The sequence below is a fragment of the Eretmochelys imbricata genome, chromosome 2 (genome assembly GCF_965152235.1).
Source record: "Eretmochelys imbricata isolate rEreImb1 chromosome 2, rEreImb1.hap1, whole genome shotgun sequence".
NCBI classification, from domain to species: domain Eukaryota; kingdom Metazoa; phylum Chordata; order Testudines; family Cheloniidae; genus Eretmochelys; species Eretmochelys imbricata.
Genome location: NC_135573.1, coordinates 191,643,500 through 191,662,385, shown reverse-complemented (window position 1 = coordinate 191,662,385; position 18,886 = coordinate 191,643,500). Strand labels below are relative to the sequence as shown.

Genomic DNA, 18,886 nt, shown 5'->3' with positions numbered 1-18,886 from the left:
TGTGAGGTTTTTGCATGGGGTGGGTCTTGAGCTGTCAACCTCCACCCCTAAACCCCACTTCTCCTTCAGCATTTATAATAGAGTTAAATATAAAAAATGTGTTTTTAATTTATAGGGCGGGGGTTTCGCACTCAGACGTTTGCTGTGTGAAAGGGATCACCAGTACAAAAGTTTGAGAACCACTGCTATACATAGAGCTGAAGTGCCTGCCCCATTAACTGTCATGGATACTGTGATGTGGGGAGGGAAGCTCTAAAAATGATACAAGCCACTTACAAAATGTGCATTGCTAAAAATGGAGATCTGCAGTGCCAAACTTTCTCTACCTGACTGTAGTAGCATAAGCACGTTGCTTTAATTCTCCTCTACAATGTAAGAAACTGGATTTATACTTTCTTCAATCCCTTCCACCAGAAAGAGACTCTCTTGTTATGAGGGAACATTTTCCTCCAAAAAAAGCCAGTTTATGAAGTAGGAGGGAACAGGGTGCTCCAGGAGGCTGAATTCTCATACTTGGAGTAAAGAAGTAAACCTTTTAAAATGCATTTTAAAAAAAAAAAAGAGGAAGGTCCCAATGAGATTTCCTCCATTTCCCCAAATTGGATATCGGTGTCTCAGAACTTTGCTTCTCTCTTGGCATCTCTAAAGTTATAGGCCATTTAAAAAATCCAGGGGTGTTTTAAAATATAGAATTTAATAGATTTAAAATTCTGTAAAATATTTCAGGTTATAAAAAAAATCTGTACACATTAATGTCTCATGAGTAAAACAAAAGTCCTGGGCAAGCTTTATTCTAGAACTTCTCAATGTCAATAATATTTAAACAAATACATTTTAAAAGGATGCTTCAGTGTTGGTTTTGTGTGTGTGTGTGTCTGTGTGGCATGAGGGTGGGAGGAGTTTGGATTTTTACCTTGAAGGAAAGGCGAAAGTGTTTCAGAATATATTAATCAAAATGCAAGCGAGATGGGAATTTTTTGAAATGCAATATCAATATAAACTACCCCAGAATTTATTTCAATAAATGTTCTGATTCTACTTTCATACCAAAGATTTTTCAAATACCCATTGGCGTTATGTACTTTTTTTGTAAGATCATTTCTCTGAAAAAAGTTTAGTTGTGGAGCTTGAATATCTTTGTGGTTCTGCCTTCCATGTTCCAATTAGCAGTTAATCACCTTCATTCTCCTTTTAATGATTCCGTTGGAATTGAAACAAAATAGAAAATATTACTCCTTTGTTTTGCTGACTAGTATTCTATTACAAATAGTTTGAAAACTGGGACACACTACTCAGGATTCTCAAAATGCATAGGACTGATAACCACAAATGAAAAACTTCCATTTTTATTCTGATTTCTGATATTTATCTTCAGGCTTTTAAAAATCTATTCCAACAATGTCCTTTTTTGCCAAATAGCTCCTGCTAAAACTAAAGCTTTCCAGTGGAATCTGAAACTAGTAAGGCTGTCTTGACACTTTGGTTTGTGTATCAGGCTCATGTTAGGGTCAGAAAACTTCTAAAAACTGCTGCAGTGGATGGAGCTTTACGCTATTATTATCTAGGATTTTTTTTAATACGCAAAACCCTGAAGGTAGGAGTAGGGATGCTGGAAACCGAATTAGTCACAATTTTTTTCTTTTAAAGAATGCTTATAATTCAGATATCGCCAAATAATAGTTTACATTCAGTCAGAGACTGAAGTTGTTTAGGCCTAAATGCTGAAGTCCTATGGTTTAAAAATGTAAACACCTTTTTTGTAGTGTCATATTGGAAAGCAAGTGTAGGTGGTATGTGGATCTAAATATTAGCAAGAGCTAAAGGGCTTGCACTGATTTTTTCTTTAATCTTTCGCGAGGAAAATGTTAAGAAGTGCTGTAAACTTACATACTTTGCCTTAAAATAGCAGTTGTAGCTTTCACAAATTAAATGACAGGTTGTCCACTAAATGAGTCCTTATGCTCCTGCATTAATTTACTTGGTAAACTGAATTACCCTAGTTTCCCATTTATGCCAGCTCCATGTTCTTCTTTGGTCTAGCTCATTGTGGCTCCTTGACTACTGCTGATGATAGCAATGAGAAGAGATAAATATGGAGGTGCACACATGCAAAAAGCATAAGAATGGGCAGGATATGTTTAGCTGTGATGCTATTCTTGCACCTTTTCCCACTGGAACTAAGTGGGACACAATTTTACAGATTTCAGAGTAACAGCCGTGTTAGTCTGTATTCGCAAAATTAAAAGGAGTACTTGTGGCACCTTAGAGACTAACCAATTTATTTGAGCCAAAAGCTTTCGTGAGCTACAGCTCACGATGAAGTGAGCTGTAGCTCACGAAAGCTTTTGGCTCAAATAAATTGGTTAGTCTCTAAGGTGCCACAAGTACTCCTTTTAATTTTACAGATGAATCACTAAAATCTCTGTTGGTGACCCACTGTTACAATGGTAGTCTTTTGGGATACTTTGCAGTGGCATCCTTAAACTCTATAGGCTCACTTTCAGACAGCATGGACCACCATCTGTCATGGCAACTATTTGGGCAGAGCCTGAAATCATACATTATATATTTTTGGAACAACTAACTTACCGGTTCTCCTCCTCCTCCTCCCCTGAAAGCAGATATTTTTCTTATCTCATAGTAGGTTAAATCAGAACTTCTGTACTCCCCTCCCCCACTGTAAACAGCCAGATGCAAATATATCTGCATATAAACAAATTCAAGTATTAAAAAGAGACAAGCATTTAAATCTGATCTTGCCTAGCTGAGGCCTTCAGAAAGCCATGCTAATGAGTTATGAGACTTAATTTTAACCTTTGTAATTTGGTTGCTGTAAACACCACTTATGAACTGACAGATTGATTTTTGGTTCCCTGTTCTCTTGCTGAAGACTGATTAGCCTGTCACTTCAGCTTTGTTTGACAAGCCGTCAATGAGATTCCTTGTATGACCATCCTTTATATTTCTTTAAAAACCAGGTGTCAGGCCTGCATTAGCATGCCTAGATCACACTTTGACCTTGAATGACAAAACACATCATGTACTCAATACATTATCTCCAAAGGAACAATCCTGTTTAAAAGATCTACCCTGGATGCTCAACACTTTCATTGGCATCCTAAAGGATGCCCTCCATGTTGTTGGGGTGTATATAACCTCTTATTAATAGGAAGGGTTGGGAGTTATATTTTCACTCAAAGGAAATAAAGATATCCTGTAGTTAAACTCCGGTTTAAAATGTCTAGTTTTTAATGTACTCAAATATTCCTCTTTCTGGTGGCTGGGAGCATATGCTAGCTAGCCTTCTTAAATTAGTATATGATACTCTAAAGCAGTGGTTCTCAAACTTTTGTACCGGTGACCCCTTTCATATAGCAAGCCTCTGAGCATGACCCTCCCTTATAAATTAAAAGCACTTTTAAAATATATTTATCATTATAAATGCTGGAGGCAAAGCAGGATTGGGGTGGAGGTTGACAGCTTGTGACTCCCCCGGGGGGTCCTCACCCCCAGGTTTAGAACCTCTGTTCTAAAACATCAATTCAGTGTGTGATATTGGCCTTCATAAAAGGGGTGACTGACAGTCTTAGTGAACACCATAAAAGTAGCAGAAGAGAATTAGTTGGGATTGAGTGACAGGGAGGAATGATTTTGATTTGTGGAGGCCCTGGGCTGGGATTTAAATATTTGGGTTTGTTGATAAATTGCATAGTCAATTGCTTGACTATGCTTTGGATTGTTATGAAATATACTCAAGACCAAATAACCAATGTCAGTCAGGTGTATTAATAGGGTACAGGAAAAGGGGTTTATCTGATGCCAGTCTCTGAGAAGCAGTCCAGTGCAGCATGGTAAAGAAGGTATGCTCACCAAATTACACACCTTGCCTAAGGTCACTTAATCTGTGCCTCTGTAAAATGAGGATAATGATATGTAGTACTTTTAATCAACAGGTCTCAAAAGAGCTAGGTATTAATAGATTGTAGTATATTTGGGACAGAGACTGTCACACTATATTTGTACAGTGCCTATATAAAAGTTTAATCTCAGTTGGAGCCTCTTGATGTGACTGTAATACTAATGAATAAGGTGGGCACCATCCATCTCTCAACTTCCTTATCTACCGTCACATGAATGCACTAATGCCAGTTTCAAGAACCAGCATCTCTGATATCAAAATACAGTAGCAAAGAGAGCTAAGGGTCAATCAGCCCCTTGGAATCTGGCCTGGTCTTAGGATGCTGTGATGCCCCTGCCTCCAGGGGCAGGCTACTGTGAAAGGCAGGTTTCTTAGGTAAAAGGATTTTAGCAAGAGCACGAAGAACGAAAGGGGAGATGGAGGAGCATGCAGAAGGGGGGGCTTACTCAGGAGTGGGCGTCTACGGGCAGTGTGCGATGTGGCTCATGGTGGGTGGGGACACCGAGGTGTGTAGGGAGAGGGGTGGGCACTAGAGCAGGGAGATGCTCAGTGCCATGGGGGGGGGGTAAGAGTCTATGGGGCACGGTTGACGGGAACGCTCACTCAGGGGGGGGGGGGGTACGTAGCCGCTAGGGGGCAGGCGCGCGGGGGGGGGTCGGTGACCTGTGAGCGGGCTGGGGGAGTTCAGGGGGGCGGGGCTGGAGCGTGCAGCAGACGGGTTCCCTGGGTCTCGCTGAGGTGCTGGCGGGGCACGCGGGCGCTCCCGAACAGGTGGCTGCGGCGAGGGTCCGTGCGGGGAGGAAGTCGCTGCTCCTGAGACTGGGAGTGGCAGAGGCGCGCGCGCGCGCTCTCGACCTTGGGCCGCGCGTCTGGGGGGGGGGGGGGAAGGGGAGGGGAGAGGAGAGGAGGAAGCTCTGAGGCGCCTGCGCATCTACAACTCCCTCTTCCCGAGTGGCCCTTCCGTTCCCGGCCCCACGGGTAGCGGAAGTGGATCGAGCGCTCGGGGAGCGGGGATGCGCCCGTGCCGCCGCCGCGCGGAGCCCGAGCAGTGAGACGTGCTGGGGGGCCGAGGAACCGCCGCCGCCGCCTGCGCCACGGGCGTCTCGGGTGAGCGGGGGAGGCCGGGGACGCCAAGCGGGGGAGAAGTCGGAGGGAGGAAGGGGGGGCAATGAGGAGCTGTGCGGAGAGACTGGGGCGGCGGCAGGCGGTGTATCGGGGGAGCTGCGGGGGCGGTGGGGACGGAGGCCCTCCCTAGGGGCAGGGAACGAGGGTGGTCACCGGGTCCGAGTCTCTTCAAGCTGCCTCCCGGCGTAGGGGAGCGGTTCTCGGTGGCTGGGCACAGGGGGGCGGGGGTGAGGGATATCGTGTTGCCGGGGGGCGGCGGCTATGGGGCTGCCGGGAGCTGGTGTAGGAAACGCGCCCTGCGCTCTTTCCTCGGGCGGCATCTGTGCTGGCTTCGTTGCTGAGTCTCCCTGTTCGGTGTGGCTGCTGGGTAACTAATCCTCCCGTGGCAGCTGCCAGCCAGCTCGCCCCGTGAGCGTGTTTGTCTCGGTGCGGGGGGGGGGTGGGGTGTATGTGCGTCTAAGAGAGCGAAGGGACCCGGAGATCTGCTTTTACTTTTGCTAGCGCCCATTTCTCTTGCAGATGTTGCTGCAGGTGGGGGCAATGGGAGCTGTGTAACTGCCTGGGATCTGGGGCGGCTCCCTCTTCTCCTCTGTGTCAGCTCCAGGGCTGCTGTTGCTAAAGTCTTTGTAACTAACAACCCAAGTGCAGTTTCGATGGAAAATGAAGGTAAAGCTCTCTTCAGAGTCACTGACTTCATTGGAGCCCAGAGGGGAGGGGGGTTGCACGTGATTTGATGGTGGTAGGTCGTACAGCTGTTTGTACACCACTCTAGGTTTACACTGCTGCTTTGACATGTTCATCTAGTATCTGAGGGTTTTATGAGTTGCTGGGTCTTATTCTGCAATCATACCTTGTGCATTATAAAGCTATTATCTTTGTGGCAACATCTGTTGAACATACTTGTGGTGAAGTTTTTATTTTGTTTGTGTCATCCTCTGCAAAATATAGTGAAATAAATTCTCCTCCAGAATGTCTTAACGGTAAGTAGATCTTTGTGGTCTTATTGACATTGGAAAATGCACCTTAGTTGCTTTGAAAATAATGAATTAAATATGTATCCTAAAACTAGTGAATTCTTTTGTTGGTGGTTATTTGGATTGCCTGCTCCTTAGAGAATTAATATTGGAAATACTCTTTTATTTTCTTTAAATTGTGTAATTGTAGTTCTGTTTTATGTAGAGGAAACCTGTCTTAACTCCATACTGTGAATAAGTCATTACGGTAGTCTTTCAGCTCTGTTTTTTCCTAATTGAGTAACAGATGTTATGGTGTTCTGATGGTTATAAAAATGCAGCACTGAGGAATCTCATGTTCATAGTATCTCTTGAAACGTCATACATAAAGATATAATGTGTCGATCTAAAAACAGGCTGCTTTGTTGCCATGCCACTTCCTTTTAGGTAGGATATCTAGGTGTTCCAGTAATAGAACTACTAATAGTTCACAGATGCCATAGTCCAGTGATGACCCCACCCAAGCCTTTCCTATAGTTTGAACCCCCCATGCACATAGCAAGCCAATCCTAGAATCCCTAAAGCAGTGGTTTTCAAACTTTTTTTCTAGCGACCCAGTTGAAGAAAATTGTGGGTGCCCATGACCCAACGGAGCTGGGGATGAGTGGTTTGGGTGAGGGGTTCAGGCTGTGGGGTGGGGCTTGAGTTTGGGGTTCAGGAGGAGGTCAGGGCTCTGGGCTGGAGGTGCAGGCTCTGGGGTGGGGATGAGGGGTTTGGGGTGCAAGAGTGGGGCTCTGGGTTTGAAGGGGAGGCTCAGTGGTGCAGCTGGGGTACAGAGGCAGGCTTCCTGCCTGTCCTGGAACCGTGGACCGTGCTGTACCTCAAAGCATCCAGCAGCAGGTCCAGCTCCTAGGCAGAGGCACGCAAGCAGGCAACAGGACTTTTAACGGCCTGGTCAGCAGTGCTGACCAGAGCCACTGTGACCCAGTACTGGGTCGTGATCCACAGTTTGAAAACCACCGCCCTAGAGCAGCATGGTTGTGATCCCAGAAACAGATACTTCCCCCTCACCCTGGGCTGAGAATCCCTGTTATAGTTGATGACAAAGTCAGTCTTTTGAAACTTGTCAGTGACATCTGGATCCTCTGCAGATTTTGGATAGGTATGTTTGTGGCTTTGAAGTTTCCTTCAGCTGAATTTAGATTTTTTTTTCTTCTGACTTCTACAGGTTCTGATTCTAGAGAAAGCACTAATTGCTTAGCTTTAAATAGAAGTAACTCCAAAATCAAGATGAATTCTACTCACAGTGGAATGGGTTCATGAGACTGTTAAGAGAGACATTTTTTTAGACTCTAAATTGACCTGAGTGCTGTTTTTCTTCCTCATTTTGTGTCTGAATTATGTGTAGTTAATTTCTCTTGATTGTGTAGGTCTTTCAGGCAGCAATGGGAGAAATTTTAAAAACAAAATAGTGATTGTAGAACCACAGAAATTTGCAGTGGCACTGGAGCCACTTGTTGGTTTTAGCCTGTACAAAGTTTTAAAAAAAAATTATCTTTTTGTTCATTACTTTGAAAACTGAGAGTTCTGCTTTGCCACTCTGATATTGTTAATGAGTTTCTTGTATGGAATTTAACATTTTAATTGTCTTCTAAGGGAGTACTATACTCTAATTGAAGAGCATTAATGTGGAACAGCAGGGCGTGTGTACTAGAGAGAACACATCATAGTAGGACATAGACTACCCATTTGCAAAACTAGTTAGCTTGTTACATTGATTTTTCTTCAGTAATCTGCATTTCAAACATTTTTATTTAAAATAAATTACATATTTCTTTACAAAATGAGACTATTAGAGACTGAGTGTAAAAGAGATGAAAATAACATGTTATCAGTTGAATGCAGGTAAGTGTTCATCCAGCCTGAATCCTCTATGCTAGAAGTAGATAACAAAAATAAGGCTTATAATTTTTATAACTCTAGTCCTCTACAGGGTAATAATCTAGTTCAACTCTTCTGAATATCAGTTGCACGAGAAGGGGATTTCTTCGTCAATTCACAGTGAGGAAAATATCTATAGGAATAAATTAGTAAAACGTGTAAGCTTAATGATACTTCCACTTTTTAAAATGTAGCTTTAACTTCTGGAAAAAAGGACAGGTTTTCAGAGTAGCAGCCATGTTAGTCTGTATCCGTAAAAAGAAAAGGAGGACTTGTGGCACCTTAGAGACTAACAAATTTATTAGAGCATAAGCTTTCGTGAGCTGTAGCTCCTTTTTCTTTTTACAGAAAAAAGGAGATATCTTAAAAGATGAACAGTTTCAACTCTGTTAAATTTAGATAGTGAACACTTGCAGTATTAATACATGCTTTCTGTCTGCTATCAGCTCTAATTTATTTTCTAAATTAATTTAAGAAATGCCAAATCTGTTTTGTTCTTGCTGCCAAGATATCTCCTAAGCAATTCAGGTACTGAACCTGTGACTAATACAATATAGTCTTTCTTTGTGAGGACAGATACATTAAAAGATTGTGTAGTGCTTTGAAATTAGGGTGACCAGATGTCCCAATGTTATAGGGACAGTTTCGATATTTAGGGCTTTGTCTTATATAGGTGCCTATTACCTCCACTCCCTGTCCCGATTTTTCACACTTGCTATCTGGTCACCCTATATGAAATCTCTTAATGGATAAGTGCTATATAAGAAGTAGGTGGTGGTGGTATAGTATGAATGATGCTACACCTATCTCATCTGCCTTAGGGTTAGTGAGAGAAACTGAGGTGCAGGCAAGGGAAAGGAGTGACATACCTGAGATAACTGGAAGTCTGTTCCAGAAATATATGTACACTTCCTTCTAAGTGATATTTTATAATATCAGTTTTTTAAATTAAACCGTAATTCTTTGTAAGTGCAGGTCCCTTCTTAATAGCTATGTTGTGAAATGTGAATGAGGAAGTGTTCAGGGATTGAAGTAATTGAGGAAGCAATGGTATTTATGAAAATGACTGTCAAGGTTCCTCCCCCACTCTGAACTCTAGGGTACAGATGTGGGGACCTGCATGAAAACCTCCTAAGCTTACTTTTACCAGCTTAGGTTAAAACTTCCCCAAGGTACAAGTTAATTTTATCCTTTGTCCTTGGAATAACCACTGCCACCACCAAACTCTAACTGGGTTTACTGGGAAACATGGTTTGGACACGTCTTTCCCCCCAAAATCCTCCCAACCCTTGCACCCCACTTCCTGGGAAAGGTTTGGTAAAAATCCTCACCAATTTGCATAGGTGACCACAGACCCAAACCCTTGGATCTGAGAACAATGAAAAAGCATTCAGTTTTCTTACAAGAAGACCTAATAAAAATAGAAGTAAATAGGAGTAAAGAAATCACCTCTGTAAAATCAGGATGGTAGATACCTTACAGGGTAATTAGATTCAAAACATAGAGAATCCCTGTAGGCAAAACCTTAAGTTACAAAAAAAGACACACAAATAGAAATAGTCATTCTATTCAGCACGATTCTTTTCTCAGCCATTTAAAGAAATCATAATCTAACACATACCTAGCTAGATTACTTACTAAAAGTTCTAAGACTCCATTCCTGTTCTATCCCCAACAAAAGCAGCATACCAACAGACACACAGACCCCTTGTTTCTTTCCCTCCTCCCAGCTTTTGAAAGTATCTTGTCTCCTCATTGGTCATTTTGGTCAGGTGCCAGCGAGGTTACTTTTAGCTTCTTAACCTTTTACAGGTGAGAGGATTTTTCCTCGGGCCAGGATGGATTTTAAAGGGGTTTACCCTTCCCTTTATATTTATGACAGAGACATTCACAAATTTTCAACGTTTTATTGTCCTGTTCTTCCTTTCACTTTTCAGTCTTTGAATTAGCTCTTCCAGAGGTTTAAATGGTTCTGTTAATAAGCATATATTTTCTTGTTTACACATCATCTGTTCTCTGTCCCCCCACTCTATTCCTTTTGCTGTTTTGAGCTCTTGTCTTCCTTCTCTATCCTGGTCAACACTTTTTTTACAGCTAGATACTAGGAGCTTTCATTTTAGTAGCTCTACTAGTTATCCCATCTGAAGTAGCACTTAATTTTTCAAGGAGAGAAATGTTAGTAAAGATTGCAGTTAGAACTAAAACCTTAGTTTTACATTTTTGAAAAGGATATTAAATTTGTTTAATAAGATCTTGCTCTGAAACACTACTACTTTGGGTCTTGAAAGTGGGTTTTATTAGTCAGAGCAATAAGTTTGAATAGTTCACCTTGAAAGCAAAAACATTGTTCTACTAATTGACATTAGCCTCTGAAAACTGAGTTTTGGTAAGCAGTGATGTATTAACATACAAGTATGCTTCCAGGAAGACAACATTAAATACATTTCCCCATTTATAATTCCCTAATGGGGTCAAAGTGAATGAGAAAACCAGTATTCCCAGAAGCTGGGATTCCCACCAATGTTGTCCCAGGACCTTGCTTGTGCCTCCCTCTCTTCTATTGAGGTTGACAAACTAGGAATGTTTAAGCTGAGGCTTGAGAAGAAGCCCCAGATGTTTCCTGGTTGGTTGGAGGATAAGGGATACTCATCTCAGACAGTTTTTACCCAGCTCAACCCCCTCCCCCCAGTCAGGGAGATGAGACACTCAAAAATAATAATCATGGAACACAGAACATAATACAAAATTAACTTAATAAGCAAATACTTATTCCTTAATCATATGCTGTTCAAAATAAAAAGCTTGCAATTCTGTATGTAGAACAACTCAAGTTTAGTTCTCTGCCTATGAACTAGTTAGGCTTAACCACTTTCTTGTACCTGCCCTTAGATACAGATGCACTTTTACCAACTTAATTCCCCCCCCCCCCCCCAATCTATCTTGTTACAGGATTTTGATCAAACTAATCTGAATGTGTTAACACTCTGAATTTTTGCTAAACTAGAGAGAAAGGAATGCAGGTTTCTGTAAAACTAACCATTCTGATTAATCTCTGTAGTCTTTGACTTTATTCCCACAGTTTTTCACCACTTTGCAAGAAATTGTGACATCTTTTCTTGGCAGACATAGGCCTGGTGTAGAAATCTGGATATACAACTAAATGCTAGGAAAGCAGAAAGGAACCCAGGGTTATTGTTCAGTTACACCTCTTCATCCTGTTTTTGAGCTCAAGCTGTAATCTCTGTATTGGGGATCAATCACGTTGACAAGTGATATTGTATAAATGCTTTTCACCAGTAGATTTCACTTTACAAAGGAGGTAAGTATAGTTATCCCCATTGTGCAGATGGCAAAACTCAGGTGAAATGATTTGCCCCGGGTCACACACTAGGCCAGTGGCAGAGCTGGGAATAGAACCCAATTCTCTTAAGTTCTGGTCACTTTCTGAATTATTTTGTAGCTATTATCTAGTCATGTTTCATATTTGACCAACCACCTTAGAGTAACATCAGTATTGATGCTCTACATTTTTAACATTTCCTTCATTTGCAGCATCTAGTGGTGGACCTGGAAGTTTACATCTTTCTGGAAAAGTATATTCAGGATGAAGTTGCTCATTTTATTTTTGTTGCTCGTCTTGTGCTACATTCAAAGTGACTTTGTCCTTTTGAAAAAAGACTGCACCTTTCCTATCAAGTCTTAGCTTTTCAGTTGTTTAATCTTGAATGTGAGATGCAAAAAACCTCCTGGATTAACGTGATGAAGGGGAGTTGCTGGAATGTCTGGAACAGGGACTTTATCATTACAGCTCCACCCATTTCCCTTTTCCTCTAGGCTTGTAGGCAATTTAATAATTTCAGTGGTGTTATACCCTCTATTAGAAAACTATTCTCATCACTTCCCTTTTAACTTCTAGAATTAAATTAAAACCAGTATTTCTGGTTTCCAAAGCTTTCATATGTTCATACAAATACTTCAGTGGGGTATTTTAAAACAAAAACAAGCCTCAAGCCGACTTGGATTTCTTTTGGGGAGTGGGGGACAGAAAGGGGAATTTCTTTCATAAACCTGCCTCCAAGCAAGCTTCAGTACCCACATCTTTGTTCTAAATACTGTCATTCTCCAAGCTGGTCGTGTTACTAGTTATTCTGTTTATCCTAGCACTGCCTTTCTACCGTGCTAATCAGGCAGACTTGTTTCCCAGATCCAGCAACCAGTGTCTCCTGTCTGTCTGATGCTGCTGTAGTAGTATAGCTTATACTACACTACTTCAAATACTTTCTCTTTCCCTCCAGTGCCAAAAAAACTTCATTTATCTACTGTGGCATAGAAATAGTTTTGAGACTGAATCTGCTTTTGAGTCAAACTTTCATGAAAGTATGCCAGTGTGATCCTGTTACTAGGTTGTTTATTAAAACCTATTTGAAGGGTCTGTAACTTAAACAATTGTTGATGAGGCAGGAGAAAGTAGTACTCCTGGGGGCATTCTGCACCAAAAAGTTAAATTGTATGCACAATATTTTAAAATTCTGCAAATGTTTTGTCAAGAGACACAATCATGCCATTTTCAATTATTTTGGTAATTTTATTTCAAAATACCTGTCATCAAGTACGTCTGACTATACAGACACACACAAATTCCCCTGGGAGTAGAGAGTTAAAGAACCACCCTATGATAACCCAGTTCCTGTTCCTCTGCCCCCTTCCATCCCTGCCCAGAGCTCAGCTGCGAGCCCCCCTCCCACCCCCCCGTGCCCAGATAACCATACCCTGTCCCTCCCCAGGGCCCAGCTGTGTGGTGGTCGCCCCCACCCCCCATAACTTTGCAGTGGCTGCTCTGAAAAAAGTGAGGAATCAAGCTAACTCTTCCACAAGACATGCAATGGACCTCAATAGTGGACTGTTTTGAGCACTATATCAAGAACTGGCCTAATCTGTGAACAAAATCGTGAGAAAATAGATGGCACTGTCACAGCCAAAGTTCTCAACATTGGGCTTAAGAGAAATGTTGAACACATGCAGAGTAGCCTGAAGCCTATTCCTATAGCCTTGAACAAAATGCAGGGAAATAGTTCCTTCCAAATTTCAACAATGTCAGCAGTAAAACAGCTGAGTGAGGATCTTAAAGAGAAATATGCATGATAGAGTTAAATTACAAGCATTAAAAAAAACAAATGGGAGAAGCACTATCCCCGGCTCATTTTCTTGCACATATTCTCAATACTTAGTACCAGGGTCAAACCTTAACTGCTGAAGAAGAGTTGGCTCTGACATGGACATCCAGCCATCATCCCTCCATAATGCCAACTATAATCTTCAGAGCTAAGGGTGAGCCATTCAAGAAATATGTTTGCTGATGATTCTTGAAAGAAAGTCACCCCAGTGAACAGGTGGAAGTCACTTAAGCACTTGGATTCAGAGACTGTTGAAGTGATGATCTCACTTTTAACAGCAGTAGCTGCTTCTGCCGGTGTAGGAAGAAAATATTCTTTCTTTCGACTAATTCATTCCAAATTGAGAAATCGTTTGGGACCTGAAAAAGCAGGCAAACTTGTTTTTTCTTTTCCAGATCATGAACAAACAGGAAAACGAAGGTGAAAACAACTGAGTTAACGGCAGAAGCCAATATTTTAAGTTTCTCATGTTGACCTGGCTGACCTAGTCTATTTCATTTTTTTGTTTTTAAAAAATATTTCATTAACTATTTTAGTTAAAAACAATTTTAACAAAAACAAACTGATTTTAAAAAAACTTGAATGTTTGAATTTTTGAATTTAGTTATATACTTGTTTTGTTAAAATATGCTCTGCTGTTGAAGGAAAAAATCCAGAATACATAACGTTGTTGTTGTTTTTAGTTAACTAAAACAACAATGTAAATGTTTGTCTGGTGAGGTTCTCCTCCTGATACAGCATGGCAAGAAAATCCTCCAAATATTCATGGTAACCTGTTGAATTGGAGATAGTTCACCTCCCAATGACTTCATAAATATCTGCTTCAGTTAGCTTTGGTAAATGAAATAACCAATCATTCATTTTCTGATATAGCTGTAAAACTAATCTGAAAAGTTTTTTCAAAATAAATCACTTAAAAATGTATATTGTCTACCTTCTAAAAATGAAACCTACATCTATCTCTGAGTTGTGAAGAATGTTTTAAGGTTATAACAACCAACAGGAATGCACTTTTATGTAGAAATCCGTGATTAAATAAAGTCTTCCTGACTAGTGATTTAAATCCAATTGATTTAAATCAAATCCATCCTGTCACCTCGATTTCAGACTTCTCCAAGAAATGTCTCCACTATATGCAATGCATCTTTGGTATGGTAGACATCCTTTGAACTTTGTAGACTAGAAGATCCACATTCTTGGAAAGTTGAAAGCTAGATGAAAACTTCTTATCTGTTGTTCTTTGAAGTTGTGTGTGGTTATAACAGATTATGCTCTCATCCTTCTCATATTCTGAGTTGGGGAATGGATGGTGGAGAAAAATGTTTTAACGTCTTTATTGATTTACAAATAACATGAGGGGCTTATGACTGTCAAGACTACTAGTTATGGCTCGCATGCAAATGCCTGCTATTGGTTGGTGTCCAGAGAACTTGGAACAAAGCATGTACTCAAGACTGTAGTTTTATCATTGCATGCCCTTATAACAAGAAATAAAGAACTATATTTCTTAATTCCTCTTGAAGTAGAGGATTAAATTGCCAATATATCTAGTAATTGTAGATTACTTCATAGAACTCATGTGAACTGGGTGTATATATATGCAGTGTAGTTGTAGCTGTCTGTCCCAGAATATCAGAAACAAGGTTTTCTGAGGATACTGCAGGAAACTGCCATATCTGACACAGAAGGTACTTACCTTACAGAAAACAACTTACAGAGATGGCTTCACTACAGTGTATTTTCTCTAAAGCTTGAATCATTTTTGACTTTTCTTTACCTTCCAATTTTTCAACATCCTTTTTAAAATGTGGACACCAGAACTATATGCAGTATTTGTCTCACCAATGTCATATGCAGTGGTAAAAATCACCTAAATGTGTACCAGTGTCCTACTCACTGCTCCCCTGTTCATACATTCAAGGATCACATTAGCCTTTTTTGCCATAATATTGCACTGGGAGTTCATGTTCACTTGCTTGTCTGCTATGGTCCCTAATTTTAACTTTTAAACTTACGTGGTAATGGAAATCTTGAGGATGTAACTAGAAAAATAACCTTCTTTAGCTTGTGAAATGTAATGTTGAATGAAACTAACAGTAAAATAAACCAAGTAGGGAGAAAGCTGGGATCTAACAGATTCTTCCCTGCAATTTAAGTAAAACTATACATGCTGTATTTTGTAAAATACAGGACATCATTGTTTGTTGTCCAGTACTGACTGTCAGAATCCCTTTTGTTCCGGAATAAGTTGTGATAAGCAAACTAACCAAAATTAGTCTGGTTTAATATTATGTATTTTTAAACAGATGTGTAAACTTTACTAGTCAGAGAAAAGAATCAGAAATGCAAGTCAAAGACAAGACTTTGTCTGTGATGCTAGTTTGTGAAGTTCTAATTGGTCTGTACAGCTTTATTGTCATTGATGTTACTGAGTTGTTACTCTGAAAATTGCTATACCATTGAACTCCCCTCTCTGTAAATCCACCATGGGCTGCCAGGAGTTAACTTTTCTAGTAGGGAAGTACTGTAACTGTTCTCCTGCCTTCAGACAACCTCTTCAGCATACCCATTATATAGTCAGAATACAGTCATTTAGGGACAATGGAGAACCATTTTTCTCCAACCCCTCAACAGGGGTCTGTCATTTTAGAGCAGTGGAAAATTCCCAACAGCATAACAAGGGAATCAGGCGGTGGTGGTAGGGCATATAAATTCTAGGGACTCAGACACAGGAAGTTTTGGGCAGGTAGAGAGGAGCATATGCTTTTGTAGCGTGGGAGTGGTGCTTGGTCCCACAGCCAGATCAAGGTGAGAGAAAGCAAGCCTGTCAACAGCTCAGACATAAGTGAGAGGTTTTTTGCAGGAGTGGGTGGGTGAGATTCTGTGGCCTGCATTGTGCAGGAGGTCAGACTAGATCATAATGGTCCCTTCTGACCTTAGTATCTATGACAGGCTGAGAGTCAGAAGTCAAGCCATGAGCTGTAGCAGAAGGTTGCTGGACATCCCCCCACAGAGAACCCCTGCCAAAATAATGCTCCAGAGTGGTGACAAAACTGAGGCAGAGATGCATGTACGATTTATCTTTTTGTACAGATGTCTGCATTTCTTGTGCCATTTGAAGAAAGAGCAGTGGTGTCTTACAAGAAGCCTGTGCAAAGTCTATATGTTATGTGCTACACCTGTCATGTCCCTGAAAAGGTAAACTAAACTGGATGCTCTTGTTTTCAGGTGGAGTGCTGAGAAAGGGTGTCTTAAGAAATGGGGTTGTCTCAGGAAGTCAGTACTAGTTCCAGGGCCTGGGCAGTTGGAGCATGAGGTCTCAGCTATCAGAAAAGGGGGCTAGATAGAGGATCTGCACCCTGCGAGTATGCTTAGGAACCCCAAGGTGGGCAATACCTGCATTCTGTTCAGATTCTGGAGGCTTAAAGCACATGGGATCCAGCAGTTTCCCTCATAGCAGGCTGGTGGGTGCCTGAAAGAGGGTATTTGACTAAATCTGTGACCTAATTGGAGTAAATTCTCCAGAGGGGCAAGATCCCTTTGTTCTGAACAGCACATGGACTTCTGATTTGGTGTGAAATTGTCTCTCTATTGAAATTATTTTTGCCTTTAACATCAGTGGACCCGTGGTTTCACACTGGGGTCTACATCTACATGCAACTACATAGCTTAACTTTTAAAATAACAAAGTATTGTTGGGAGAATTTTGCCCTTGCCTCCTGTCATAAATATAAAGGGAAGGCTAACCACCTTTAAATCCCTCCTGGCCAGAGGAAAAAACCCTTTCACCTGTAAAGGGTTAAGAAGCTAAAGATAACCTCGCTGGCACCTGACCAAAATGACCAACGAGGAGACAAGAACTTTCAAAGCTGGAGGGGGGAACAAAGGGTTCTCTTTCTCTGTGTGGTGTTTTTGCCGGGACCAGAGCAGGAGTGCAGGTCAGAACTCCTGTAAATAAACAATCTAGTTAGATATGCATTAGATTCTGTTTTGTTTAAATGGCTGATAAAATAAGTTGTGCTGAATGGAATGTATTTTTGTAACTTAAGGTTTTGCCTAGGGGGATTCTCTGTTTTGAATCTGATTAGCCTGTAAGGTATTTACCATCCTGATCTTACAGAGGTGATTCTTTTACTTTTTCTTCCATAAAAATTCTTCTTTTAAGAACCGGATTGCTTTTTCATTGTTCTTAAGATCCAAGGGTTTGGGTCCGTGTTCACCTATGCAAATTGGTGAGGATTTTTATCAAGTCTTCCACAGGAAAGGGGGTGTAGGGTATAAGAGGACTTTGTGGGGGGAAGACGTTTCCAAGTGGGCTCTTTCCCTGTTATATATTTGTTAGACGCTTGGTGGTGGCCGCAATAAAGTCCAGGGGCAAAAGGTAAAATAGTTTGTACCTTGGGGAAGTTTTAACCTAAGCTGGTAAAAATAAGTTTAGGGGGTTTTTCATGCAGGTCCCCACATCTGTACCCTAGAGTTCAGAGTGGGGAAGGAACCTTGACACCTCCTCTTAGTTCCCTACTTTTTGCTAAATCCTCTGCTGATTATCGTCCCTGGTAATCAAAAAGACAAGTAGCTTTAAAGCTAATGTTTCTTGTTTGAGAATCTCTTGTGATGCTTATGTAAAGTTCATCTGGGAGTTGGGGGGAGAAAACAATAGTGGACAACCCCCCTCAATCGACAGCTGCATAGTGTTTTAAATAGTCTGCTTTGTTGTATTGAATAACACTTTTGGTCTCTCTCTCTTCCCCCCTTGCACCCCCCCCTCTGCTCCCCCCATCATTTTTGCTACTTATCACATCTTCAGTGTTCACCTTGGGCAATTGATTAAAGTCTTTTTAATACTGGTTTGATATTTTTAATACTGGTTTGGTACTGTATTAATTTCCCACAATAAATACCAGTAAAAGCTGTTATCTGGCACTTTACCAATCGGAAAGCTCTAGAAACCGGCATTTCTGGTCTCCATTAAAAGTCTGGCTATCTGGATCCACGTGGTTCCCTGGAAGGGGGAACATGTCCCTGCTGTTCTAAGGTGGAGGAATGGCCAAGGGGCTCCGTGCACTGCCTCTACCCCGACCTGAGTGCAGGTTCTGCAGTTCCCATTGGCCAGGAACTGCAGCCAATGGGAGCTGCGGGGGCACATCTGTAGGGCAGAGGAAGTGCGCAGAGTGGCATGATGTGCTTCCACCTAGGAGCAGCAGGGATATGTCACTGCTTGTGGGGAGCCGCCCAAGGTGAGTGCCACCTGGATCTGGCACCCTGAAACCTCTCCCATGACTCGGCCCTGAGCCCCCTCCCGCATCCAAACTCCCTCCTTCCATTGGTAAGTATAACTGTTAACTGGAAGTTTTGACTAACTGGCATCCCCTATTCCCACAACATGCCGGATAACATAACTTTTACTGTACTTGTCTTCATAAAACAAATTTTTCCTCCCCCCGCCCTGCACAGAATGACTCTCCTTTGGAAATAGGATACATCTGACCTGTGGAATTCAGAGGTGGGCCAGCTTTTCTTCGTGCTCCAGGACTAAGCCTTGCACTTCAGGCCACCAGAGTTTCTGCCTCCCGTGGTGGAACAAATTGGCAATTCAGTTTCTCTCAATCACTTTTGTATTATACGTAACTTCAGTGTTTTCAACTTCTAGCTGCACTGTCCCTCTCAACTGAGCACTCATTAGAGCATTAAGGCTCTAACCCTCTGGTTCCTCCAGTGTGATACCACTCTAGCAAACTCCTGCTGTACCTCTCTGCAAACATCAAGCCAAGTCC

The 18,886-nt window shown here is 41.5% G+C and overlaps 1 protein-coding gene across 5 annotated transcripts in view; it reads left to right on the top strand.

Moving 5' to 3' along the window:
• ATP2C1 (ATPase secretory pathway Ca2+ transporting 1) overlaps positions 1-18,886 on the top strand; it is a 141,784-nt gene that overhangs the window by 57,520 nt on the left and 65,378 nt on the right. Inside the window, exons 1-3 of one of the 5 annotated variants that reach the window (XM_077811197.1) lie at positions 4,856-5,026; positions 5,564-5,710; positions 16,206-16,310. The exons of 1 other annotated variant lie outside the window; for it this stretch is intronic. In XM_077811197.1, the coding sequence (XP_077667323.1) occupies positions 5,705-5,710; positions 16,206-16,310 (111 nt within the window). In that variant the 5' untranslated portion in view covers positions 4,856-5,026; positions 5,564-5,704. Of the gene's footprint in view, positions 1-4,855; positions 5,027-5,563; positions 5,711-16,205; positions 16,311-18,886 lie in introns of those variants that run through there. 3 more of the 5 variants (XM_077811195.1, XM_077811192.1, XM_077811193.1) reach the window with 3 other exon arrangements.